Below are 27,379 nucleotides of genomic sequence, written 5' to 3' on the forward strand. Positions count from 1 at the left end.
AGCAGCAGTTCTGTGCCCCAGCTGCAGGAGAATGAACACTAAAGGCATGACACAGATCATGCTGGGATTTAGAACAACAACTGCTGTCCTCCTGGCCAGAAATATCTTACCAGTACGGTGTCTTTACCTCTAATGCCTTTCTAGCTCCCCCTCCTTTTTAATTTGAAGAGGGAGGAACTGATGTCAGTAATGGGTTATTGCCTAGCCTGCAATCACTAGAGTTTGTGTACCTGTGGAGAGAAGTAAAGGTACCCTCAAATAGTAAGTAAACCCCCTTAAAGGTGAAGCTGCAATTCCAGCGTACAAAGAGGTTAAGGAGTTTGGGCTTATTATATGTTCTGGCAGCAAGCAATACGTTGTGTGTGTGTGTGTGTGTTTTTTTGAATTGTGACTCACTCTCCACAGAGCAACAGCTGAGCCGGATCCAATGAAGCTGAATGTTGGAAGATTCAGACCAGGAAAAAAAAAGTACTTATTCACACAGCACAAAGAAAACCAAGGAATTTGCTCGCACAAGATATAGTTACAGCCGCCAACTTGGATGGTTTTAAAAGAGGATTAGACAAATTTGTGGAGGATAAGGCTACCATCTCTGATGGCTATATTTTATCTCCACTGTCAGAGGCAGTGAGGTTTAAAGACTGTCTCAAGGCAATTTTTTAAAAAATGTAGTATAAATGCCAACAATTGGGAAACACTTGCTTGCGAGCACCCCAATTGGAGAACAGCCTTTACCAAAGGTGTCATGGGCTTTGAAGACACTTGCACTCATGACGAAAGGGAGAAACGTGCTAAGAGGAAGGCACGCTTGGCAAATCCACACAGTGATCACCTCCCACCCAGAAACCAATGTCCCCACTGTGGAAGGACGTGTGGATCCAGAATTGGCCTCCACAGTCACTTACGGACTCATTGTTAAAACCGTGTTTATGGAAGACAATCTTGCTTGGCTACGAGTGATAGCCAAAGAAGTATCTGAATGCCTGTTGCTGGGAAGTATAAGTGCTCTTGTGCTCAGGTTTTGCTGCTGGGCTTCCAGTAGGCATCTGGTTGAAATACTGTGAGAACAGGATGCTAAACTAGATGGACCTTTGCCTGCCCATAAATATAACAATGTTAGTGGCAATATTAAAACCGTATCTGATAGAGAATTTTCCTTCTTCTCTTCTTTCACTCTGAAAAAGAAGTCGCCTACTTCAGTTGCCACATGGTAGTTACTGTTAGGATATTTCCGTTCCACCTTAAAAGGGAGCAGGCTTGTGAGTCACAGAGTCTGCGTATTTCCTGTTCACAGGATGTTTATGTTTGCTATTGCTTTCGTTCTCTCTCTCTGTGCCTGAACACACTAGCAGGCGGTCATGTTTTTCTTTGTTCTGACCAACGCTGAATAAACTTGTAAATATGCTCTCCTGCTGTGTAACTTTCGCTGTGTGAATTCTGCTGATAGAGTGTGCACCAGCCTAAGAATGTGGCAATCTATTTCTGAGGCTTCGTGTCACTAATTGCTGATACTGCACGTCTATGGGGGATCGATGGACGTCCGGAGTCCGGAGTCGGCGTGGAGGCAGTGATGGCCTTTGTCTCCCTGGCAGTATCCCAACAGTTACAGGGTGATGCATGGGCCAGAGGAAAGTTCTTAAGTACCCCCACCATGATAATCCTTCCCCAATGAAAGACCAGCACGAGTATACTAGAATCATAGAATCGTAGAATTGGAAGGGACCCCAAAGGTCATCTATTCCAACCCCTGCAATGCAGGAATCTCAGCTAAAGCATCCATGACAGAGAATCTTTAGAGGCCTAGTAGGAGTCTTTATAGGCCTGACTTGGTACAAGAAGTAAAACAATCATTCCTGGGAGCATTGAAAAGAATGGCATAAATACAAAAATCTTAAACACATGTCCCTCCCTTTTTGAAACTGGCCTTTTTAAAATTGTGCTTCAAGAAATGGTGGACTCAATGTCTCTCACTCCTAGAACCCCTTCAGATAAGCTGAAACCATACAGGCACCAGAATAAGGTCATTTCACACATCACTTTCCTCAGGTGCACACTAAAGGTAAAGGTAAAGGGACCCCTGACCATTAGGTCCAGTCGTGGATGACTCTGGGGTTGCGGCGCACATCTTGCTTTATCGGCCGAGGGAACCGGCATACAGCTTCCAGGTCATGTGGCCAGCATGACTAAGCCGCTTCTGGCGAACCAGAGCAGTGCATGGAAACACCGTTTACCTTCCCGCTCTATCTCGCTCTATCGGCCAAGGGAGCTGGCGTTTGTCCGCAGACAGCTTCCAGGTCATGTGGCCAGCATGACTTAGCCGCTTCTGGTGAACCAGAGCAGTGCACAGAAACGCCGTTTACCTTCCTGCCAGAGTGGTACCTATTTATCTACTTGCACTTTGACGTGCTTTCGAACTGCTAGGTTGGCAGGAGCTGGGCCAAGCAACGGGAGCTCACCCCATCGTGGGGATTCGAACCGCCAGCCTTCTGACTGGCAGAGTGTTTGTTGTGGGGGAGGAAGGGAAAGGAGAATGTTAGCCGCTTTGAGACTCCTTCGGGTAGTGATAAAGCGGGATATCAAATCCAAAACTCCTCCTCCTCCACCCAGGTCCCTCAGGTGCGCACTAAGATGTTCTAAAGATCCCTTTCCTAACCCTCTGGATATTTTGGAACACAACTCCCATCATTTTGGGCATTGGCCTTGCTGGCTGGGCTGCGTCTGCTGGGAATTGGATGTGAAACAGCTGGAGGTCACCAGGTCGGGAGCAGCAGTTTTAAAGTGTACCCCTAAAAATGCATGAACACTGTGCAAGCAAAAAGCCCCAAACAAAACAAGTTTGCAAAGCTAGCATCATGATAGGGAACCAGGAGTCCTTGCAACTCCCTGTTGAGAGTATTTTCAGTGGCAAAAGAAAGTTTTGCTTCTCCATATTCTTCAGAGCGGCCAGCAGTAAACTGGTGGTGGGAACAGACTAGGTAGATTTTTTTTTGCAGGGGCAAAAATTCAGAAGCTGGTTTAACGAAGCCATTGGTTGAAAACAGACGCTGCGAATTCCCCCCTTACCCAAATATCACCGAAAGCTTCATCTCCGCCCTCCAAAAGCTTGGGGAGAGATGGAGTTTTGCTGTCTGAAGGAGGAAGGCGTCCTCGGACTCAATGAGCGCAGAAGGTCTGGGCGGGCTCGTTGGCCGGCGTGCTGCCCTGCCGGGGCAGATTAAGGCGCAAAGGGAGAGAGGGAGGAAGGCGCGCTTGGTGGCAGGAAGGAGAGCGCAGACTGAAGAGGCTGTTGCGCCCGCCGCCGCCGCCACAATAAAGCAAAACGCACGCGCAACGCGTCGGTTCCCTGCCTCCCGCTTGGAGCTGTCCAACGCTGCTGGTGCTGAAACAGCGCGCGGACCCAACCCCCGTGCGCCCAGTGACCAGAGCTAAAGAGGGAAGCCGGTCAGAATCGCCACTGTTCCGGGAAACGGGCGCCAGCAAGGCTGTGAGTTTCCAGAGAAGCGAAGTGAAGCGGTCCTGTTTAAAAAAGACTCAGGTCGCAGAAAAGGACTCGGAGCTGCCTTCATAGGACCAGCGTGGGAAAGCGCCCCTCGGGATGGATCTGACCGGACGCGCTCCCTTAGGGAGAGCTTGAAGGCTGCCCTTGGATATTTTTAATATTAGTATTATTAATCTCGCGCTTTCCCCACTTTGGTTTTGTTTCTCCTCTTCCTTCCTCGTTTCGAAGTGGCCATGTCCCCGCAGTCTGCGCACACCAAGAAAGAGCAGGTAGGAAACTTGGTAACTTTTCTGCAAAGTAGCCGCGACGGTGCATGAGCGCAAGGGAAACGGGACTTCCCTGCTTGCTGGTGGAAGGCGTTAAATTGAGGGGCTCGGCTGTATTGCAAAAAGCGGTGTGTGTGTGTCGGAAATCCCAAAAGCTACAGGGTAATAGACTGGGGGCATCAAAGACCCGCCTGTGCTTTTTGATTTCAAAGAGAGGAACCCCTTGTAGTTCGCAGCATAACTATTATTATACGAACCGAGTAGGATACAGAACACCCCTGAATCCTTCTTTATTTTCAGTGCTAGAGCTCAGATTTGAGACATCTGGAAGAAAACGGTGCCGTTGAACACGTGCAAAGGGCTGGCATAGCGTAGAAGGGCTTCTGTGATTCCGTGGTGCTTTTAAAAATTTTTAGAAAGTAAACATTTGGGGCAAGTCTCTCCAACTATACCGAGTCCTCCTCCAGGCAAGGAGAGCATCTAAGCCCATCCCTTGAAGGTGGCCAGAAATGTGCGCGGAACAAGCCAATTGCCTGACATTTTGATCCCTGTAAAGACCTTAACAGGATAGCAAAAGCCTAGAGCTGCTTTTCCTTTTAGCCGGTCTTACTCTTAGTCTCTCTCTGTAATCTTAATGCGCCAGGCACTGGGCTTGTCATGCAGAGCCCCGCTCTTCCTCGGCCTCCTATGTTGCACCGGGAAGCGGGTCGCTCCATCGCCACCCCTCCCTTCTCTCAGAGCTTAGCCTGGAATGGGGCTTGCTTCTAGCCTCCCATTTGCTTTGGAGAACATTCCAGGCTAAACTGATTCTCTTGCTAATTGTGCATGAGCCGCTGAAACGGACTCTTTCCTAAGGATGCCTCTCTCGTGTTACTTTTTGGTTGACACTGGTTCCCTTTTGCATAAAGATTCACTGTAAAGTTTTGCTGAGAACAGAATTCAGGCAGAGGCAGTTCTGATGGGAAGGTGGGAAGGTTGCAGTGGATGGAGTTGGAAGGGTTAACCCTTCCTTCTTTAGCTGGGACCCCACTCCGCAACCAAAATCCTCCTAATGCAAGACAATTAGGCTTTTAAAATGCCCGATTGACTCTAAATTGAAACTTAACCAAGAAAAAAACCTCCAAAAAACAAACCAAATTATTTCCTGGGAAGGGGAAGACAAGATGAGAAGACTATCTGGGTCAAATGGGGAACTATTGAGGACTGCTGGTCAGATTGCCCTACCTGCATTAAGGCAGGTAAAATGAATGGCAAGATGGCAGGAGAATTTAGTCTTTTTAAGAAACATGTGTGGCACAAAGAACATTGTGGAGTTTGCAAAACTGCTTGGAGTATGTGTGTGTTTTCTTCTGTAGGTGTCCATGTTGACTTCTCCCAAAATGCATGTCTTCCTGCAACGTTTTCACCCACTGCCCTTCTACCTTACAGATAGCTATTTTAGAAGTGCATGGGAAAAGTAAAATGATGGTTTTTCAGGAATGGGGATTTCATTTCCCCCCTGGATGCAGAATGTAATGCAGAGGTGGGGAACTTGGGTCTTCCAGATGTTGCTGGACTTATGTCAGTCCCAGCCAGCATAGCCAATGTCCATGTCTGCAAGTTCTGTTTTGTTACATTCTGTCATTGTACAGTGGTACCTCGGGTTACATACGCTTCAGGTTACTTATGCTTCAGGTTACAGACTCCGCTAACCCAGAAATAGTACCTCTGTTCAGGATGAGAACAAAAATTGTGCTCCGGTGGCGCCGCGGCAGAGGGAGGCCCCATTAGCTAAAGTGGTGCTTCAGGTTAAGAACAGTTTCAGGTTAAGAACGGACCTCTGAAATGAATTAAGTACTTAACCCGAGGTACCACTGTATAAGAAATTAAAGCCAAGGCAGTGCTATTCCAATGAAAGAGCAGCACATAAGCAAAATAAGGGCTAATCCCATTCACCATGGTTTCCATTGAGTTCTGTGGAACAAAAAAGCAGCAGGGACATAATGAAAGAGAAGCTAAGCATCGTCCCAGGCAGTCTTGCCAGCAATATACTGGCCCTTTCTACAGTTGCCCCACCTGTCGAAAGGCCAAACCTTTCAATATGTATATATCTAAAGGTCCATTGTTTTTGAAGTAGGAGTGAGGCTGTGGAAAATGTCTGTGGCAGCCTTGAGATGGCATTACCCACACCCTTCTTTGCTGCCCACATCTTAGGAAGATGGCGGTGGCTTGGGTGAGGGTTGTGAGAGGAGGAGACAGAGAAATGGCTCTGGACTCCACCCTAGGTATCGCAATTGTCATATTGACCATGTTTGGTTGAGGAAAGACTCTTTTCACCTGTCTTTCTGACATGGATCGCGGCAATAGCAGTTGCACCAATTCACTTCGTTGCCGTTCACTGAAGATTCTGCCCACATCAGCAGTTGTGGTACCCATCCTGTTTTTGGGGGAACAGAATTGGTTGCTGCCAGCGGAGCTCTGAGGTGGGAGCTTTGAACTGCTTTGAACTGAGTAGGAGGTGGGCAGATTTTCCTTCTTGCTTCCTCCCTCTCCCCATCCCCTTGGGCGTGACCTGGAGTGAAGGTGGGTTGAAGGTGGGTTGTCATGTCCAGCCTGACTCCACAGTAAACAGAATGCCAGAGAAGACTGAGAATGATTGTCTCTGGTTGATGTGTCTTTGTCACCCTTTGGGAATTCTCACATTACACACTTAAGGTTTAGGAAATACAACTAAAGATTTAGGGGGAGGGCATGCCTTTATTCCAAAAGCAGATGACGTGACTATAAATAGCCTTCCCTCTTCCTGACTAGACAGTGGGAGGCAACAAAAATGCACAAATGTGCTTAGAACAGGCTTCCAAAAGTGCCCAATAATAGTTTTTGTACGTGTAATGAAAAAAGTTACTATTTTGCAATGCTCTCTCTTTGACTAGAGAGAGGATAGCAGCATAAAAGAAATGAGAAGGCACAGCAGAGTTGGGGAACTTGTGGTCTTCCAGATACTTTTAGACCCTCAGCTCCCATCAGCATAGCCTGTGGTCAGGAATGATGGGAGTTGTAGTCAAGCGACACCTGGGGGACCAAAGCAGGGGCAGACTTTGGCCTCTCAAATTCCAGCAGTGCCCTGTGTGAGGCCAAAATTGGGCACCTCCACCTCTCACCTTCCATTCTGCTCAATTCACTATGTCATGGTTCCGATGCCCTGCAGTGCCCCTAGGCTCAGCGCCCAGTGTGGCAGAACCAGTCGTGCTGCCCTAAATCCTCTTCTGACCAAAGCTTCCCCACTCTGCTTCCCCACACAATGGCCAACCATAGTTCCAGGTAATCTTCACTTCTTTCATATACTATGATCTATCTCCAGCCGAAGTTGCTAATTTGAGCCACTTTGTTAATATGGGAAAAAAGACAACCCTCTTCATTTTTGTCTTACGTTGAGATGCTTTATGGTCTCGTTTCCTTAGTGTTACTGATGCTTGGAGATTCAGGGACAGTTCTCATGCTCTTTGTGCACATTCTTTTTCAGCATAGGCTCTCAGCCACAGTTTGGGAGTAGTTGACAACAATTACAGGCTTGGGTTCGAGTTTGCCATCACGTTGCTGATGGGAAATAGTGGTCTCTCCTGATGGAAAATGAGTCACAACACTGGTTCACATTCCACGCTTTGCATCCAGGCAGAAAAAAATGGTTCTTCCATGCATGCGTGAAGCGTATGAACTTAGAAAGCTCACAGATCTACCCCAGCCTTTCCAACATCTAATTTCTGTAATGAGAGCTTCCCAGACTCATAACACTAGCCTAAAAGTCATAGGATTGTAACTGACTAAATCTTCTCAGAGCAGAAATGTTGAAACCAGTGGACTTGAATTTGTTGTGATGAACATTAAGTCCATTGATTTTGGTGGATACCTGAGTATACGGTAATTTAGTGGACATAACCCATGCCATCTGAATTCAATGCCCTTATTTCAGATTCTGATGGCTAGTTGTGGATATTCAGTGTGAAGAAAAGACAGCCCATGCATGCTTGAAATCACTCTTGTCTTTATTATTGCTCCATAGGAATTAGCATGCACCCTGGAATTAAAGCTAGGTTAAATCAAAGTCACATACATATTGTATCATTCTCAACCGTGTGGTAACTGTGGAACTGAATTTGTACTAGAGCCAGTGAGAAATGAATGCCACTTAGGCCCTTGTGGTCTGCAATTTAAAGCAAAATATGTTCCCATGATAGACAAAACTCCCAATGGAGTTTTCACATTTAAGGCTGCAATCCTGTATCTACTCTTCAGGGAGTAAACACCACTGAACTCCATGGAACTTACTTCTGAGTAGAAATGTATAGGAGTGTCCTCGCATCAGTATGGCAGTATTCTACTGCTCCATAACACCTTGTCAATTGTGTGCCGGATAATATTCCACACTTGTGCAAATGGCACACTCCTCTTTCTGTAGTGTGGAAGAGGCCACACTCTTAAGGCAAAAGAACCATACATTTTGCTTCTCTATAGTAAAACTAAAAGATGATCAGCAGGCTATCTTTAAGCTTTTGATAAGATTCCAAGGAACCCTAAGTTTCTCTGGGAAATGGCTGGTGCAGAAGGTTAGCACAAACCCATGCTAACTTGCTGACTTTTAAGTTCTGCTGCACAGAAAAAGCTCCTCATGATTTCCCTATTCCTCTTCACAAGCCAGTGGGAAAAATGCTTTTTTCTCTGTGTGATCCTTGGATTCTTGGTGTGATCCATGAGACATGGGAACTATGACAACCGTGTAGTAAACAGACTGCAAAAAGGGAGCTCATTATTTCTAGAAATTGCTCGCGGCCAGACACATCTGCTGTGACTGAAAACCCACAATCTATCTTTTCTTATTGGTAGAAGTGTTTGCCCTGTCCCATCCTGTCCTAGTTTTTCCAGAGAGATTGTGAGTCCAATCCACCTGAGGAAGATCATCCTTTCCTATATATGAGGATCGCAACATTTAGACTGCAGCCCCATATCACCTTATTGACAGCAAGTCCCTTTGAAAACAGTGGGGCTTATTTTTGAGCAGGTACAATTGGTTTGCACTTTTCCAGTGGTTTATTTAAAATAAAAATAAAAAAACCTTTTCAATTAAATAAAAGGGTGCTTCCAATTAATTGGATAGCACTACACACACACTTAGTTTTTCCTCATTTGCTCATCTCTCTCTCTTTTCCTGTTGTTTCCCATGTGCTAAAGTTTAGTTTGCATGCTCTGGAGGGCAGGGACCCAGTTTCCTGCACTCTGTAAAGTGCTGTGCACACTGATGGTGCAATAGCAAAACCAGTGAGTTACAAGGACCACCTTGAAAAGTGGCATTTTTACTTCTTTTTCTCACACACAGGAGAAATGCCTCTTCTAAGGTGCTGCCTGCTATGATGTGTTTGCACCATCCAAAACTAAAGAAAGTATTGCTTCAGAAATTTTGGTTTCCCTGATATGCAAATATAATTTATAGGTGATTCAACTAGATGTCATGTGATGAATTGATTGGTCGTTCTTTAATCAGATTGCATTAAGGTCTGTGTGCCAAGGCTTGTTCCATATTCCCTCTTTTTCTATTGCCGTTTTAGCCATGCCCTGATACAATAGCACTTCCTTGGTCTTGGATCTTGAATTTATGAATTTACACCCCTGCCCTCCTTTGTCTTCGTTTTGTCATTGGCTGAGGACATTTTTGTTCTACGTGACATTGTCTGGCTATTTGTTCCTTTACTGTTGTTCACTTCCATACCATACATTGAAAGCACTCTTATTCCACTTTAACAGGCATGGCTTCCCCCCCCCAAAGAATCCTGGGAATTACACACAGCTAAAGTTCCCTGCAGGTGGCGCTGTGGTCTAAACCACAGAGCCTAGGACTTGCCGATCAGAAGGTCGGCAGTTCGAATCCCTGAGACGGGGTGAGCTCCCGTTGTTCGGTCCCTGCTCCTGCCAACCTTGCAGTTCGAAAGCATGTCAAAGTGCAAGTAGATAAATAGGTACCACTCTGGCGGGAAGGTAAACGGCGTTTCCGTGCACTGCTCTGGTTCACCAGAAGTGGCTAAGTCATGCTGGCCACATGACCTGGAAGCTGTCTGCAGACAAATGCCAGCTCCCTCGGCCGATAGAGCGAGATAAGCACCGCAACCCCAGAGTCGTCAGTGACTGGCCCTAATATGGTCAGGAGTAATTTTACCTTTTTACCTAAAGTTCCCTGCACTCTTAACAAACTAAGATTCCCAGGATTCTCTGGGGGAAGCATTGTCTGTTAAGTGGTATAGAAGTGCTTTCGGTTTGTGGTGTGACCATTCCATGCATCGTTTCCTCAGGCTACTGCTTTTTGTTGTTGTTTCATTGCTTTTAGCCAGCTTGCCTCTTCACCCCAAATTTGTAGCTTTCCCCTCTTGCTCTCTCCATGCAGCACGCAATACCTCCTGACTCCATTTCCCGCCCATTTCCTCATGCTTCATATTCACCTACCCTTCTTGAAGGTTCATCTTCCTCAGTACACTGTTCTGCACTCTTCCTTCATTCTTCTTCCCCCTGGGCTCTTTATTCCTCAGCTTCCCAACCTCCTAGTATTTCTTTCCATTTCCACAGCCTGTGTGAGATATTGGTTCCAGTCAAGCTGACATTTTTTCCTCCCCTCACAGAATTTGGACTGCAAACGGTTTTGCTTTCCAGTGTAACTGAATGTTCCATGCCAGTCAGTGTCAGAGGCTTCTCTGACACAAGCACTACACAACGTAGATATATATATATTACATTTTGTGCTCCTCTCTATTTCCCCCCAGTCTCTTTGAATAGAAAACACAATACACAAAACTGCAACCACATAATGTGAGGGAGGGAGGGAGAGAGAGACTACCTATCTCATATGAAAATGTGTATCTTGACCTCTGAAGCTGATAAGACACAATAATATTGGAAGAGAAAGTTCTTCTGAAATGAAAGGGATTGAGATTTTAGTTGAATAGGCATGGGCTGGAGAAGGATATTGACATAATGGGGTCAAGGCACCCCACATGGGCCCTCTGCAGTAGCATGTATGGATGAGATGTTCTTCCTCTGGTTCTCAAACCTTTCCATTTTATCCTGTCAAGTGGAATTTCAATGGAATTGTGACACTTGCCTTTTTCTGGCTTGTGCGCAATAATCGTTCTATTGAAGCAGGTTTTGCGTGCATTCAGAACATGCTGGCATCAACACCTGGCATCTGTGGACAGCTGTTGGAGCTGCATCACTCTGACAGGGTTCACTACGAACCCCTGCTCTACCTCCTGCCTTTATTCATTTTTTGGTCCAGTGCTCTAAGACAGGGGCAAGGAACCTGTAGCCCTTCGGATGCTGTTAAGACTCCAGCTCCCATCAGCCCGAACCAGCCTTGCTAATGGTCAGAGAAGATGGGTGTTGCAGTCCAACAGTGTCTAGAGGAAGGCCACAAGTTCTGCACTTCTGCTCTAAGGCATCATGAGAGATTAAAGGGGTGACCCTCAGGCACATGCCATAGCTGCAGTGTAAGCCTGTGAAGGCTCACCATCATAGCTGGGGGAAGGTCCACCAGAATACGCTTTGGCCAGAGCCTCTTCAACCAGGAGCTGTCCTTGGGATATATGCAGTAGATCAAGGATGGGGTGGATAAAGGAGGCACATTTTAGCCCAGATGTGTTCCCAGCTTAACTCATCTAGCTGGACCTCAGTGTCTCCCTCCCTCCTTCAAGCCTTCAGCATCACATATAACTTAACCAGTTAACAGTTTGTACCTATTGGAGTTCACTTCGTTTAGTGGTCTGTCTGCAAATACACTAGCTTGAGAAATATGAACCGATTGTGCTAAAGATCCCTGTGTTGGCCACAAAGGGAAAACTTCATAATGGGGGGAAGGGAGGCATCTCTAAATACAGTAAGTTCCTTTATCCTAAAAAGTCGTTTATCTGCCATATTCATGAAGGATAAAATTATCAATGCTTCCTAGCTATGATAGCTTTGTTCTGCTTCCATGGTAGAGGCAGTAATGCTTCTGAACAGCAGCCGTTGGAAACCACAGGAGGGGCAGAGGGGCAGAAGGAGGGTGCTCTAGTGCTCATTTATCTCAGTGAAGACCTTACTTGGAAAATAAATGCAACTCAGGTGGTTAAGAAAGCCCAACAGAGACTCCATCTCCTCAGAGTATTGCGGAAGAACGATGTCAATCAACATTTGGTGATCTCCTACCGGTCAACAATAGAAAGTGTCCTTTCATATTGCATCATGGTGTGGTACGCTGGTTTGACATGATTAGTCGCACCAACAGGGTAAAGAACAGCTTCTATCTGTGGGCTGTTAGGCTGCTGAATGAAAAGATAACAACAGGGCAACTGACTTTCGGGTTTGGTGGGTGTGCGTCAGTAAACGAGGGGAATTAAGACTAAGAGAGCTGAGTGGGGGGTGCTCGTGTAATCTTACTGTATACAAGTTGCACAAGTGACAATAAAGTATTTCAATTCAATTTCATTTTAAACAGTTGTGATGAGACACAGCCAATTTAAATGCAAACAGGCCAAAGTTACATCGTCCTTCATGATGATCACTCCCAGGAACTGACCCCCCCCACCTGTGGCAGGACAAGAATTCAGTGTTAGAAAGCAACCAGTTCTGCTCTGCAGCAGGGAGATTCAGTGTGGCACGAAAACTAATGTCGAGAAGTTTGCTTCGAACACTGTCATAATGTGGAACTGCTTCAGAGGAGCTATGGCCTCCCTTAGTTCACTCAGCTTCAGCAGATGTCAAGTCTGATGGTTTAATATCTTTGCTTTGGAACCTAAAGGATTCTTGGCAACTTAGAGGTACTGAAAATTGGGGAGGGGTTGGATTTGCCAGGTGAAAACCTTGAGAGATTTCTAAAAATGCTCTTGAGGAGGAACAGAAGGGTGACAACCAGTGCCACACACTGGACTGGTTGTAAGTAAGAAAGGGGGCAGCTGGGGGCTGACTGAGAGCAGAATGAGATTTGCCCCAATGGACCAACCTTTGCTGTCTCGGGGTAATTCATACTGAACACCAAATGACTTATTTCTCAGCAGAAATGTATAGGATTTGACTGTGTGAATGAAGATATGAAATAGAAGTTACAGTGGCTCTTCTAAATCATTAATTATGGTTACCAGTTTTTTTTCCAATGAATCCGGGGACACTTTCCGGGGACACTTTTTTTTTTTTGAAGCTGAGGAGCAACAGGGAGTCAGTAGTGGGGATGGTGAGGCAAAAGACCCTGGGCCCAAGCACACATGCATATTGTATAAAGGTGCAAAGCCCTTCTTTCGCACCCTGTGAAACATAAATGCGCAGAGTTTTTTAAAAACGGCAATGGCGCACTTGTTTTGACTGATCAGGGGAGGCTTGGGAGTTGTGGCCGGCCGGCCGTTGCCCAGTTTTTTAAAAACTCTGAGCATTTATGTTTCACAGGGTATGAAAGAAGGGTTTTGCAGCTTGCCTGGCAGAGAATCTGCACGCCTTGCACCCCTTCTGGGCAACGGCCACCCACTCGCGACTCCCGAGCCTCCCCTGATCTGTCAAAACAAAGGGGGCAGGAGATCTGTACAGCCAAACGTCCCTGGTTCCCCTTCGGCAGTGGTGATGGCAGCAAGCAGCGAGCAGCTCCTGAAGCCAGCCAGAGCCAACTGCGCTACCAGACTGGCTCCGGGCTGCTGAGACTGCTGCTACCATGTTTCCCGGGAACAGATTTGCAAATCCGGGGACTGTCCCCGGGAACTGGGGACTTCTGGTAACCCTAAATTAAAGCTGCAATCTTTATCCAAAGTGTGGTCCCTTTGATTTAAAATTTGGCGCCCCCATGTCTCATCTTCTGCTGAATTCATTACGTCATAGTTACAATGTCCCGTGGCGCCTCCTAGGGTCAGCACCCAGTGGGGCAGAACCAGTCTTGCTGCCTAAAACCCACCTCTGCTTTGGGTCCCTTCCCTTCTCCATTAGCTATTCTGTTTTTATCCACTATGGTTTTATTCCATGAGCTGTAACCTGTAAGATCAAAAAGGGCATGGAAGACGAAAGAGGAGTGTAGTGGAGCACTCTGTTAATTTTCTTCATTTGAGGCCATATGCTCTTATACTCCCTCCATGATATATATATAAATAAATTAAAAGAGGATCAGAGATCAGAAAGCACGTTTGATTTGAACATCTTTGTTTATGCCACAATACAAATAAGGAGAAGAATTCACATGGAAGCATCACTTCCATATAGCAATGCACATTAGATCATCAGAAGACAATAGTATTAAAAAAAGGTAGATTAAATTACTATCTACTTTTTTAAAAAAGAGCTTTTCTGGCCCTTTTTTAAATGAAAATTTTCAAATCACAGCATGAAAATTAATTGTTCTGGCAACGTTTGATTCAATGTTTAGCCTTGCCAAATCCACAAGACATTCCTGTGGCATTGTAGAGCTTAAATAATTCTTAATTAGCTAAAGTTTGCTAAATGACCTCTCTCCAGAAGCCACTGTTGCTGACATGGTTAATAGCATTCTTAAGCGAAACACAAACATTTTGGAAACAGGCCACCAAGTTTGTACTCTGCTAATAAGTTCAACAGATTTAATGGCCTTAACTGTGAATTTTCAAGAGTTGCTTTATGTATTGAGGATAAATGTCGCATTTCTTTTCCAAAATCATCACCATTAAGGTCAGCAGGATATTGCTCTAATAAAGCAGAAGCTTTTCTCTCCACATCCCTTTCGGACGTGGTGATATATTTCCACAAGAAATCAACTTTTTTTCTGCTAACTGCTTAACAGCAAATGTAATGAAATACATTTTCTGAAGTAGACTCCTTCTGGAGTACCGCCTGTATCATTTCATTTCTTCCAATCAGGTGTTGTCATCCTGCAGCCTTGCCTTCTTGCACCAAACTCCATCACATTTACAGGAGAGTTTTATTAATAATAATAATAATAATAATAAATTTTATTTATATCCCGCCCTCCCCAGCCGAGGCCGGGCTCAGGGCGGCTAACAACACCAAAATAGTGCGACATTATAAAAGCATTATAAAAATTAATTAAAATCAAGATTGATGGCAGCCATAAAGTTTTGTAAAGGTTGCCAGAGGAGGGAGTCAGGCTGCGCCCTAACCAAAGGCCTGGCGGAACAGCTCTGTCTTGCAGGCCCTACGGAAAGATGTCAAGTCCTGCAGGGCCCTTGTCTCTTGTGACAGAGCATTCCACCAGGTTGGAGCCGCAGCCGAAAAGGCCTTGGCTCTAGTTGAGGCCAGCCTAACCTCTCTGTGGCCTGGGACCTTCAAGGTGTTTTTGTTTGAAGACCGTAGGTTCCTCTGTGGGGCATACCAGGAGAGGCGGTCCCGTAGGTACGAGGGTCCTAGGCCGTATAGGGCTTTGAAGGTTAAAACCAGCACCTTAAACCTGATCCTGTACTCCACCGGGAGCCAGTGCAGCTGGTATAGCACCGGATGAATGTGATCTCGCAGCGAAGACCCCGTAAGGAGTCTCGCTGCGGCATTCTGCACCCGCTGGAGTTTTTGGGTCAGTCTCAAGGGCAGCCCCACGTAGAGCGAGTTACAATAATCCAGTCTGGAGGTGACCGTCGCGTGGATCACAGTAGCTAGGTCAGGGCGAGAGAGGTAAGGAGCCAACTGCTTAGCTTGGCGGAGATGAAAAAATGCCGCCTTTGTAATAGCTGCAATCTGCGCCTCCATGGAGAGGGAGGTATCAAAGATTACACCCAAACTCTTAACGGACGGTGCTGGCACTAATTGCACCCCCGCAAGAGATGGGAGCTGCCCCCTCAGTCCCATATCATCCCGTCCCAGCCAGAGGACCTCTGTCTTCGAAGGATTTAACTTCAACTGGCTCCCACGCAACCATCCAGCCACAGCTTCCAAGCATCTGATCAGTGTGTCTGGGGCCGAGTCAGGATGGCCATCCATCAACAGATAGAGTTGGGTGTCATCAGCATACTGATGGCAGCCCAGCCCAAAACTCCTGACAAGCTGGGCGAGGGGGCGCATAAAGATGTTAAAAAGCATCGGGGAGAGAATCGCACCCTGAGGCACTCCACACACCAAGGAGTGGCGCGATGACAATTCCCCCCCAAGCGCCACCCTCTGTCCCCGACCAGAGAGAAACGAGCGCAGCCATTGAAGGACTGTGCCCTGGATCCCCACGTCGGCAAGGCGGTGGTCCAGAAGTTCGTGATCGACCATGTCAAAAGCTGCTGACAAATCTAGAAGAATCAGCAGCCCCGACCCGCCTCGATCCAGCTGTCTACGAAGATCATCTGTTAGGGCAACCAGAGCCGTCTCGGTCCCATGACCAGCGCGGAAGCCGGACTGGAATGGATCCAGAGCCAATGTTTCATCCAGAAACCCACCAAGCTGTTCAGCAACCGCTCTCTCAATCACCTTACCCAGGAACGGAAGATTCGAAACCGGGCGGTAATTGGATAGATCTAAAGGATCTAATGATGTTTTCTTTAAGAGCGGGCGCACCACTGCCTCCTTCAGTTCCCCTGGGAATGTCCCCATTACTATATTTAGGTTGTTTGGTGCCACCAATTTGGCTTCATTCCACACGTGTTTCCTGTTGTTTTGAAGTTTCGTCAGCTCTGTGAGGAGAGCTTCTACAGTGGCTACTTCAACATCCAGTGTTGCCCTTCTAGCCTGGATGGCCTTGTTGCAAATATCTATGCCAGCTAATATTTTGTACTACACAGATGACATTAACACACTGGCAAAAGATGTCACGCATAATGAAACTCTGTGGACTTCGTTTCTTGTTTTGGCCGTCAAATTTAACTCTAGGAGATTTTCCAGTACTAATACAATGCCAGGCAAGTGAGCTGCAAAAAGACTTGCACGTTCATTTAGTAGTAGAAGAAGTGGTAAAGACTAGTAGTAATATTTCTGTACTTTAGTAATTAAAAGTGTACCAAGTGTGGTACTTTAGTACCAAATGTGGCAACTCTGTGTTAGATTCTATCATACACAATAGTGCAGAAGTGGTTGCCATGGTGACATAGAAAATTCGACCAGTGGTGGGGTAAATATGACCCCACTTATCCATTTAAAGGTTATGATGCAGTGATGCTATGATGAAAGAAAATAATACTATTCATTATACCTCCGCATTTCCCAATACTACACAATATTATGGATTACAATACATAAAACCATGTAGGCTCACACAAAATGAGCATGCTAGTATTTAAGACCTGCAATCAAAATCAACACCTTTTGACAGAAAAAGTCCAAATTAAAATAAATGGAGCTTGTCCAGTCTTCAAGGTATTAATAAAGCAGAGCACTATTAAATATGGTAGGTAGTGGTGGTGAGTTGGTTGAGTGGGTTATTTTGCTTTTGCTTCTATTACACCTTTGGAAATACAGTTTGAACTGATGCAAATATTAACCACCTCCTGATTCTTAGGAGGGTTGTTTGGAAAAGGTAATTTTACCAGGTGTAGACAGTTCTTCATCCATTCATCATGACAATGGTGGCAATGAGCTACTTCGCCTGGCACTGTTAGTGCCAACACTCACTGCCCTTTCCTGGCAGATGACAGTTTCCTCGGTAGGCAGATTGTGACGCCTGCACGAGAGGCAAGGCAAGTCCACCTTCTCAAGCTGTCTTTTGCCAGGACTTCAGCACCACCTCTCTGGATTGCCCAGCCCTAGGGGAAGTAGGCTGGGGCATGTCAGCAGAAGAGAAAGTGAGCAGGGAAAGAAATCTCATAGCATTTTATGTAAGGTAAAGGGTAAAGGGACCCCTGACCATTAGGTCCAGTCGTGACCAACTCTGGGGCTGCGGCGCTCATCTCGCTTTATTGGCCAAGGGAGCCGGCATACAGCTTCCAGGTCATGTGGCCAGCATGACTAAGTGAACCAGAGCACCGCACGGAAATGCTGTTTACCTTCCCGCTGGAGCGGTACCTATTTATCTACTTGCACTTTGATGTGCTTTCGAACTGCTAGGTTGGCAGGAGCTGGGACCGAGCAACGGGAGCTCACCCCATCATGGGGATTCAAACCACCGACCTTCTGATCGGCAAGTACTAGGCTCTGTGGTTTAACCCACAGGGCCACTTGTGTCCCAGCATTTTATGTAGGCTCGCACATGAATTAATAAGTGCTTCACAGAGTAGAAACAACAAACCCTCCATGTGTCCCTATTTTCCAGGGACAGTCCCGGATTTACAGAAGCCATCCCAGTTTTTGATTTGATCTCGGAATGTCCCGCTTTTCCTTAGGTTGTCACTATTTTCATTGGAGAAATGTTGGAGGGTATGGTAGGACCAGGGCTTTTTTCAGCTGGAACCTGCCGGAACTCAGTTCCAGCACCTCTCAGGTGGGCGCCATTGCCATTATAAGAGAACAAGGCAGGCATTCATGGTGATTTCTGGCACCTCTTTCTAGAAAAACAGCACTGGGTAGGACATCCCTATTTTCATCGGAAAAATGTTTGAGGGTAAAGATAAAAGTTAATGACTGTAAAGCACTTTGTTGACTAAAAACTACTGTGGCAAGAGTGGGGAACCTCAGGTCTTGGACGCAGGTGCAACCTCTATACCTGCCCTTTGGGGCTCTCCTCCGCCACACCCCCTTTCCTGATGCCACACCCCTTATCAGCCCTATTTCATACCCTCCTTGAGTATGTCCTGTCCCTACAACCCTGGAGAGCTGCTGTCAATAGTTAGCCAGATGTAAAAAGCATCCCACATTCCTAAGTGATTAGCATGCAAATCAGGATCTCAGCTGCAAGGGGCATCTGTTTATTTATTCTGTGGTGAAATAAATGACTGCGACCTCAGGTGCCAAAAAAAGCACTCTACACCTTTCAGTAAGTACCGGTATCTTCCCTAGGGCTGCGGATAAACAAGGCCAGGATAAATGGGTGAGAGGCTTGTGAGCTGTAAGACAGCTTCGTCTGACTTACACAGGACTCTCAGTTGAATGCAAAGCTAGGAAGCATTCAACTCAGCTTCCTCACTCAAGAAACAATATCAATGCTCAGCAGTGAAAGGCATGGGTTGCCTCAGGCCAATGGCCAATGTGTGGCTGTTAACCTGCAGGACAGGTTATGTTTTGGCTTGGGGGTGGAAGTGAAGAGAAAGCTTCAATGAGACATACAGTGGTACCTCGAGTTAAGAACGTAATTCGTTCTGGAGGTCGGTTCTTAACCTGAAACTGTTCTTAACCTGAAGCACCACTTTAGCTAATAGGGCCTCCTGCTGCTGCCGTGCCGCCAGAGCACGATTTCTGTTCTCATCCTGAAGCAAAGTTCTTAACCCGAGGTACTATTTCTGGGTTAACGGAGTCTGTAACCTGAAGCGTATGTAACCTGAAGTACCACTGTACTCCTGTGTGATGGAGTATGTCCTACCCTCCAACATTTCTCCGATGAAAATAGGAAAGTCCTAAATAATAATAATAATAATAATAATAATAATAATAATAATAATAATGTACCCCACCCATCTGACTGGGTTTCCCCAGCCATTCTGGGTGGTTTCCAACATATATAATGACACAATAAAACATTAAACATTTGGAAACGTCCTTATACAAGGCTGCCTTCAGATGCCTTCTAAAGGTTGTATAGTTACTTATCTCCTTGGGTTGCGGGGTCACATAACTCCATACCTTCCAACATTTCTCTGATGAAAATGGGGACATCCTAAGGAAAAGTGGGGCATTATGGGATCAAATCAGAAACCTGGGTGGCTTCTGTAAATCCGGGACTGTCTCTGGAAAACAGGGACAGTTGAATGCTCTGTTTCTCAGGTATGTGGTCTGAGCTGCAGTCCAAGGTATCATTGGTTGAAAAGCTGGGAAACCTTTCACTGCCTCTTGAAGCCGTTCTTATGTTGACATTCTATAAATTACATGGGATCTGTATTATGAGACACGGCACATTATTTTCTGAAAGGTGAGCAGCAGGTTTTACAAAGCAAGTCTTTCATTTTCAGCAAGGCCAATGATGCTGCCTAATTTCCTTATAGGTACTTGGGCTTGTGCCTACCCTGTCTCCAAATTCAATGGATGTTACAAAAAATAGAAGTGCTTTATGCAGTTGATCTGCAGAGATTAGGGGGGTGATGTGCTGATTTGCCTTGATATGCTGAGTCACTGTCCGTTGATGCCATCATGGAGTCTTTGAATAGTTTCCTTTTTCTTTAGCCTACATGACTAACTGCAGTTAAAGATGGGAGAGGATTTCATTCGATTGGCATTTTTAAACACGCTGATTTAATTCACACCTCTTGGTCTAAGACACAGATTGGAAAGTACCATATTTTTTACTCTATAAGACTCACTTTTTCCCTCCTAAAAAGTAAGGGGGAATGTGTGTGCGTCTTATGGAGCGAATGCAGGCTGCGCAGCTATCCCAGAAGCCAGAACAGCAAGAGGGATTGCTGCTTTCACTGCGCAGTGATCCCTCTTGCTGTTCTGGCTTCTGAGATTCAGAATATTTTTTTTCTTGTTTTCCTCCTCCAAAAACTAGGTGCGTCTTGTGGTCTGGTGCATCTTATAGAGCGAAAAACACGGTAATTATCCTTCAGAGTACACACGTCTGCAGAACTTTACAGTACAGTTCTCTGCTCAGGAAGAGAATGTGTAATTTTATTTTATTCATTGCATATTTTAGGATAAAATACATTTAGAAAGGCATACGCTGAGATAAAATATGCATTGAAATAGTATTTTGAAATAAAGCATTTAAATTTCCATAGGGATTTTAAAATTATTATTATCGCAGTTAAATGTGGAGACACCGGATGGGATTGATTTATGATTGAATATGTGAGAAACAGATCCAGACTGGAAACTGATCGATCCATCTGTATTTAGAGGCAATCCTAAATGCGTGTCTTTATAATAATGGCATACCTTCCATTGTAAACTGTGCACAGTACTTCAATGGAGCAAAATTTAGTGATCCACCTTATTCAAGCTGAATAATTTAAGGCAATGGAAGACTAATGCAGATGCTGTACTTCTTGAACGGAAAGTTTGCACAAGAATTGATATTTGTGCTGGCCGCTTTAAATGTAAACATTGCATCCTAGTCAGGAGGCCCTAAGCCAGGCTTCCTCAACCTCGGCCCTCCAGATGTTTTGAGACTACAATTCCCATCATCCCTGACCACTTGTTCTGCTAGCTAGGGATCATGGGAGTTGTTGGCCAAAAACATCTGGAGGGCCAAGGTTGAGGAAGCCTGCCCTAAGCTACTGAAGGTAATGGGGTGCTTTATATGTCCAGCTGTCCTTTGTCAACAACAAATTGTCGCTGTTTTTTGTGTTGAGTATATGCTATATGGTAATTTCTGGACCTAATAGGTATCTAAAGCCATTTGCACCTAACAAAATATGTATTAATTACAATCATCATAGGAGCCTACACAACACAAAACACTGTTGCTGTATGTAGTTTTTATTTTATTTTATTTTATCTTATATTTTGGAAATGTACACCCAGTTTTTTCCCCTGTAAATTTTTTGGGGGGTCCCAAGAGAGTGGGGCCCTAAGCTATCACTTGTTTAGCTTATACGTAAATCCAGCACTGTTCCTGGTCAGCTGGTCATGTGGAGGCAATACCATGCATTGGCTTCGGCTTCAGCGTGTCATAAAAAGCTCAGTTGTTTATGTTATGCAGCAGGAGAAGCTATGACCCTCCATCAGCCCCAGCCAGCGCTGTAAATACAAGGGATGATGGGAGTTGTAGTTCAATAACATATGGAGGGTCATGGGTTTCCCGCCCTTGTTCTATAGACCATGGGATTGCTGGTTCAGCACTGGATTCCATGATGATGATAAAATAATTTTATTAAATATTTTATTGGTTTATGAAAGTATGTGCATGGTCTCTTTTTCAGGTTGCAAAGTCTTTTCTACAGATCTGTTACATTTGATAGGAGACATTAATGTTGTACCCCTTTTTATAGAAAACACGCAGATATGAAAACAGAGACAACAAACGAAGCTTAGCTAGAGGCAGCAATGCGTCTGAATATCAGTTGCTGGAAGCAGCCAGAGAGGGGAGAACATTTTTTTTGTGTGCTTGGGTCCCGCTTGCAGATTTCCCACTGAGGCATCTGGTTGGCCAGCGTGAGAATGGGATGCTGGATTCGATGAGCTCCTCTTATTTTCTTATGTCTGGCTTTATATGGCGGCCTTATTTGAAGGGTATCAGTGCAGCAAAGATACATATCACAAAATCACAAAATAAGTCAAGTTTGGAGCTGGGTGTTTGGAAGGTAGTACATCGTCAACCTGTTTTGTTCCAGCAATGATGACTTTAAATATGCTTCTGGCTGCAAACTGGAGTACAAATCTGGATCCAGCTAGATGGGACCCTCAAGTCCCCCAGACCACTTTGACAGGTAGCTAGGACCTCTCAAACTGCCAACCACCCACCAACACCATGACATCTGATTATATAATGTCAAGGGAAGGAATTAGCAGCTTGCTCTAAATGTGCTCCCAATTCTTTATAAGCATGGCCTTTTTCTGTTGCTCTGCATTGCCTAATTATGAAAAATGTTGGCCTTTGGCTGCAAAGGAAATACCAGGGTATGCTCCTGGTTTTTCTTGCTTTTGGTGGTGGACCAATATGCAAGGTCCAGTGGGACCAGTTAGGCCCAAAGGCTGGAGGTTCCCCAGCACTGGTCTAAGTCAGGGTATTTTTAAAAATGCTTTGAAGCCACGCATGGCTTGGGACCTTCATACCTTCCTGACTGCCTCTCCACTTCTGGATCACTGTTGCCATCTTTGTGATGTGTTTGGATAGCGTTGGCCATAAAACAAAGGTTTTCTCGATATTGACCCAGGTTTGTGGAATTTTCTTTCTGCAGAGGTGTGAGAAGATACTCTTTTGATGGTTTCTGGGAGGAGCATAAGCCTCTTCCAACAGGGTTTTGGTTGACAAAATTGCTCTTTCCTTCATTTCTTGTGGCTGTTTCTCTGTTGTTACTGAGTAACGTTGCTGGTTTAGAATTGTATTTTGTGTTCTTCTAAGCCATTATTTATTTTCTTCAGAGATGTGGAACATAACATGTTAAATAAATAAAACACATTAATTTGTGCAGGTCGAGGGTTCTTGCTTTGGTCCCGTAGAAATAAATGGGACAAATTCTTCATGTGACACAAGTCTCATTGGTTCGAATTGGACTAAAGAGTGATGGACTTTTAGGGTAACATCTGCACCGTACATTTGAGACATTTGCTCCTGGTTCTCTGCCTTCTGCCTGTTTTCTTAATCTCAGTCTTCTTGTTTGGGAGCCAGGTGCAAAAGTGGCCAGGACTCTTGCATCTTTAACAATGGATGAAATTCCCTCTTCTATACAACTATTGAAAGTCTAGGAGCCCTACCTTTTTTTGCACCTGGCCACCCAAATTTTTGTTGTTGCTACTATTAAATGGTTGGAAGTAATAAGCCTTGTGAATCACTCAGAGACCTACCTTCTGTCCTCCTTGATGCCACCTTTATTCACTTGTGTTGAACATTCTAGGGGTAGCCAGTGTGTTGACCCCCAGATGTGGATTACAGATGTGGATTATAGCTCCCATCATCCCTGATTGTTGGCTGGGGCCGTGGTCCAGCAACACCAGAAGATGCAGTCCAACAACATCTGGAGGACCCCAGGTCGTTTGCCTGTTTTCTGTGCGATAGGTCTATTGAAGAGCCGATAACTAGGTGAATGATAAAAAGAAACATGCATGGATATGTAATGGTATGATTAATGTCACTTCTAGTTTGCTGAGACGGCTGTCTTAAATGTTAGGGAGCAAAGTCCCTTTGAACTTTGGGAATGACTTCTGAGCAAAACAATGCCACAATTTCTCTGCATAAGTTCCCCATCTCCTTTTGGTCTTTTTATTCTGTTGATTTTTTTCAAAAAAAAGAACTTTAAAGTCTCTTCTCTGTAATGCAGGATTCACAATGCATTCTTTGTGTATTTCAGGTACGGTTTGGAGGCTGATATGTAAAGCAAAATGGCTAAAGTTGATACGTATCACTCCTGTCCTGCGATCCATAGGCTGTCTCTGAAGACTATCAACGATGACCCTGATGATAAGCTTGAAAATGGATTTACCAGGTAAACTCGGTTCTGTAATTCAACATAGCCTGACTCCCAAATAAAGCACAACCTGAAACCCAAACATTATGGGAATATAGTTCACAAGGGTTTCCAACATGGTGCCTATGGGGACCATAATGCCCTTGAAGCCATTGCCTGCTGCTCAGAAAAACTCTGAGTCCCCTCCCCCACTCACTGCCCACTTGGTCATGAGAAGACCAAGTATTCATTTGCTCTCTGCACAGCCCACCACAACCTCTCTGTGCCTGGGCCCAGAAATGGCTACGTCAGATCATAAATACTATTGCCAGCCCACTAATTTACCTTGTCATGCACTCCTGTGCAGGTCTACCCAGAAATAAGCCCCATTTAAATCTATAGGATGCCTTCTACCCCATCTAAGTAAATGTCGAACTGTAGCCTTAACAGTGCAATCCTAACCATGGCTGATCAGAAGTATTGGATTCAATGGGACTGACTCCCAGATAAGTGGGTTCAGGTTTGTATTCTGAGCCATATAATGGATTTCCTCCTCTACCCTCATCTCAGAATGGATTTTAGTATCTGTTGATTTTTTTTAGCATGTGGGCTTTGATTCTGACTGGATTTCTACAATCCCCACCCCCACCCCCCGGCTCACCTATTGTTTTCTGCCTTGACCATCTAGGATGGGTCTGGCAGAAAATCTAATCGATGCGAAGACAATGCATCTGTCAGTAAGTTCCGTCTGGCAAAATTCTTGTGGACATCAAGCGATGCGGAACTGAGGCGGAAGATTATTAATGTGCTGCGTTTTTCATAACGTCACCCGTGACAGTAATAGCACTTGTGACTTCGGAAGGAATGCATGTTCCTCCACGGTTGTTGCCTAATTGGGAGAGCTGGAGGAATAGCAAGTGCACGTCAAATGGGGGCTAAACAGTGTTGTTCTTTCGGGTTTTACTCTTTGATTCTCAAGGACCCGCTCGCTGTGTGAGGAGGACACGTCTCCCGAATTGCACAGAGTCATTTCCATGGAGACGGGCGGCCTGCCTGAATCTCGAAGAAGCTCGTTCTCAGGCAGCGGAGCGATGGCTAGGTAAGCTACGTTTGGGAGATGGCATGGCAGTGACCTTGCAAGAGGTTAATGGGATCTTGCACTGGAAGCAAAGGGGCGGGGTGGGGCTGGCCAGCGAAAATGCCTAAGAAACAAATTTTTCGTTCATATCAAACTATTATAGAAGAAATGGACGATAAATTGATCACCATCTCAAATATTAGGATCATAGGAGCCAACTCCTAGGGACCAATGGGTCGTTGCCCCCCCTAAAATATTTGAGTGGGCCAGGCCACCCCAAAGTTGAGGGGCATTGCCATTCAAATGGTGTGTGTGCACTGCGTCATATGATTGACTGTGCTTAGTTTGTCCTCCCAATATTTTATTCAAGTTGGCACCCCTGATTAGTATTGGGGGCATGCTGCATTGGGCGATTAAGGTGGTATTCAAAGCATGTTCTTTTTAGTTCCTTGAGAGAATGAGAGTGAAATCTTGGTGAAACCTTTTTCAGTTTTCTATCAGAAGTCACATTTTGTATTTGGCATAACTCCCACTTCAACAGTTTTCATGGGAGGTGGTGGGGAACCACAATCTTCTGAAAGGTCTCAAAGCCACCATGGGGCTTGTCTCAGCACCAGGTAAATTGAGGCTGTGTGGAGCAGCACTAAGTCCTTGCAAAATTGGTATCTGAAGAAGTGTGCATGCACACGAAAGCTCATACCAAGAACTAACTTAGTTGGTCTTTAAGGTGCTACTGGAAGGAATTTTTTTTTGTTTTGTCCTTGCAAAATGTTACCTTCTCTTCAATGTTTTGTTGATTGTGCGTCTGATGTGTGGGAAAGCATCCAGCTTTGCAAATATTAACACAAAAATGCTGGGTTGGTTCCCTTTTATCATCACATGTGTGTGTGTGTGTGTGTTCTTTTTCCAGAATATAATTTGGACGAAAACAAAATGTTCACCGTGCAACTTTGACAAAGAATTGTTACTTATCATGTAAGCGGTTTTAGGTTATGTGAAGCAGAGTGTTTTGTTATTGTTGTTGGAGAAACCCATGTTAGCAAAAATAGCTTTGTCTCTGCATTAGTAGTGGGGAGAACACAGAGCGTGGAAGCTTTTCGTTGGCTTCCTTTGGGCTTAATCCGTCCTATGAATACTTCAATAGCGCAAGGTTCAGCTATACGTTTACATAATGGGACCAGCCCTACTTTTAGCCAAAGTGGGGAGGCCACCTTGGGCAGATGTTTTGGGGTGTCATGAAATGGTAGCAAATGCTATTTATTATCTTTGTTGCCTAGGAAAAGGAGAAGTCATGTAGGATTTTCTGGCTGCAGTGCCATAATAACTTGAATAGCCCTGGTTAGATGTGACAAATTATACATATATCCCCCTGTGCACATATGTGTAATATTTACTTCAGATGTTGAAATGTAAAGACGTTTTATATTGAAGTGTAGACATCCACCTCATCAAATGGAAATACATCAAAATGGAAGGAGTGAGGTGTTGGTGCTGACTTTTGAAGCCCTAAACAGCCTCGGCCCAGTATACCTGAAAGAGCACCTCCATCCCCATCTTTCAGCCCAGACACTGAGGTCCTCCTCTGAGGGTCTTCTGCTGGTTCCCTTACTGCAAGAAGAGAACTTACGGGGAATCAGGCAGAGGGCCTTCCCTGTTTTGGGAAGTTTTTAATGTTTGATGTTTTACTATGTTTTAATATACGCTGCAAGGTTCCCAGAGTGGCTGGGGAAACCCAATCAGATGGGAGAAGTTAATAATAATAATAATAATAATAATAATAATAATAATAATAATAATAATAGGGTTTTGCACGCACCATGTGTTTAGTTTGTGAAAGTTTCAAACAGACCTTTGATGACACAATTACAAGGGAATGCTAACCTTAGGAAACCTTCTGAAGTACGTGTACAGTTGTTCACTTTCCCCAGGTCAGTTCGTACTGCCTAGCTGTTCCCTCCATCCTTTCAGGTTATCATGGTTCATCTTATCACTGCGATCCTGGGCCAGGAGGAACTTACATCATGAAGACCAAAGGCCAGATTCCTTTCTTGAGCGAATCCGAGGGCCAGAGCTCAAAGACATTCCCAGTAGAGACAGCAACACCCAGCTGAACTACGATGAGGCAGATGGATTGAAAAAGTAAGAGGATACAGCTTCTGTGGGATGATATTTGCTTGGAACGTTGTCTTTACAGAGGAAGAATGATGCTGCCTGTGGCAGAGGGATACTTAGTGCAAGTGCTTTTCTCCTAGGAAAAAAGGTGTCAGTACTCACCATGCAAGGGAGGATTCTCGGACTCTACCAGAGCATTGTGCCTCCTTTCCTAAGCTGGGAAGAAGCTTCCTGGACTTTGGGAAGGAGCTACCAGGCTCTGATTTCGGAAGAAAAAGCATTGCTTAGTGCAGAACTGATAGGTACTGAATACTGTATGGGGAAACTTTGGTCCTCCAAATGTTTTTAGGTTCCAACTCCCATC

General features: G+C 45.1%; 1 protein-coding gene across 2 annotated transcripts in view; it reads left to right on the forward strand.

Annotated features, from left to right (window-relative positions):
- Positions 1–3,249: 3,249 nt before the first annotated feature.
- CNGA3 (cyclic nucleotide gated channel subunit alpha 3) overlaps positions 3,250–27,379 on the forward strand; it is a 36,787-nt gene continuing 12,657 nt past the window's right edge. For both annotated transcript variants that reach the window (XM_081907577.1, XM_081907578.1), the window contains exons 1-4: positions 3,250–3,768; positions 23,730–23,864; positions 24,805–24,924; positions 26,872–27,042. In XM_081907577.1, coding sequence (XP_081763703.1) covers positions 23,761–23,864; positions 24,805–24,924; positions 26,872–27,042 — 395 coding nt within the window. In that variant the 5' untranslated portion in view covers positions 3,250–3,768; positions 23,730–23,760. The remainder of the gene's footprint in view (positions 3,769–23,729; positions 23,865–24,804; positions 24,925–26,871; positions 27,043–27,379) is intronic.

Source organism: Podarcis melisellensis (genome assembly GCF_964234715.1).
Source record: "Podarcis melisellensis genome assembly, chromosome: 4".
Taxonomy (NCBI): domain Eukaryota; kingdom Metazoa; phylum Chordata; class Lepidosauria; order Squamata; family Lacertidae; genus Podarcis; species Podarcis melisellensis.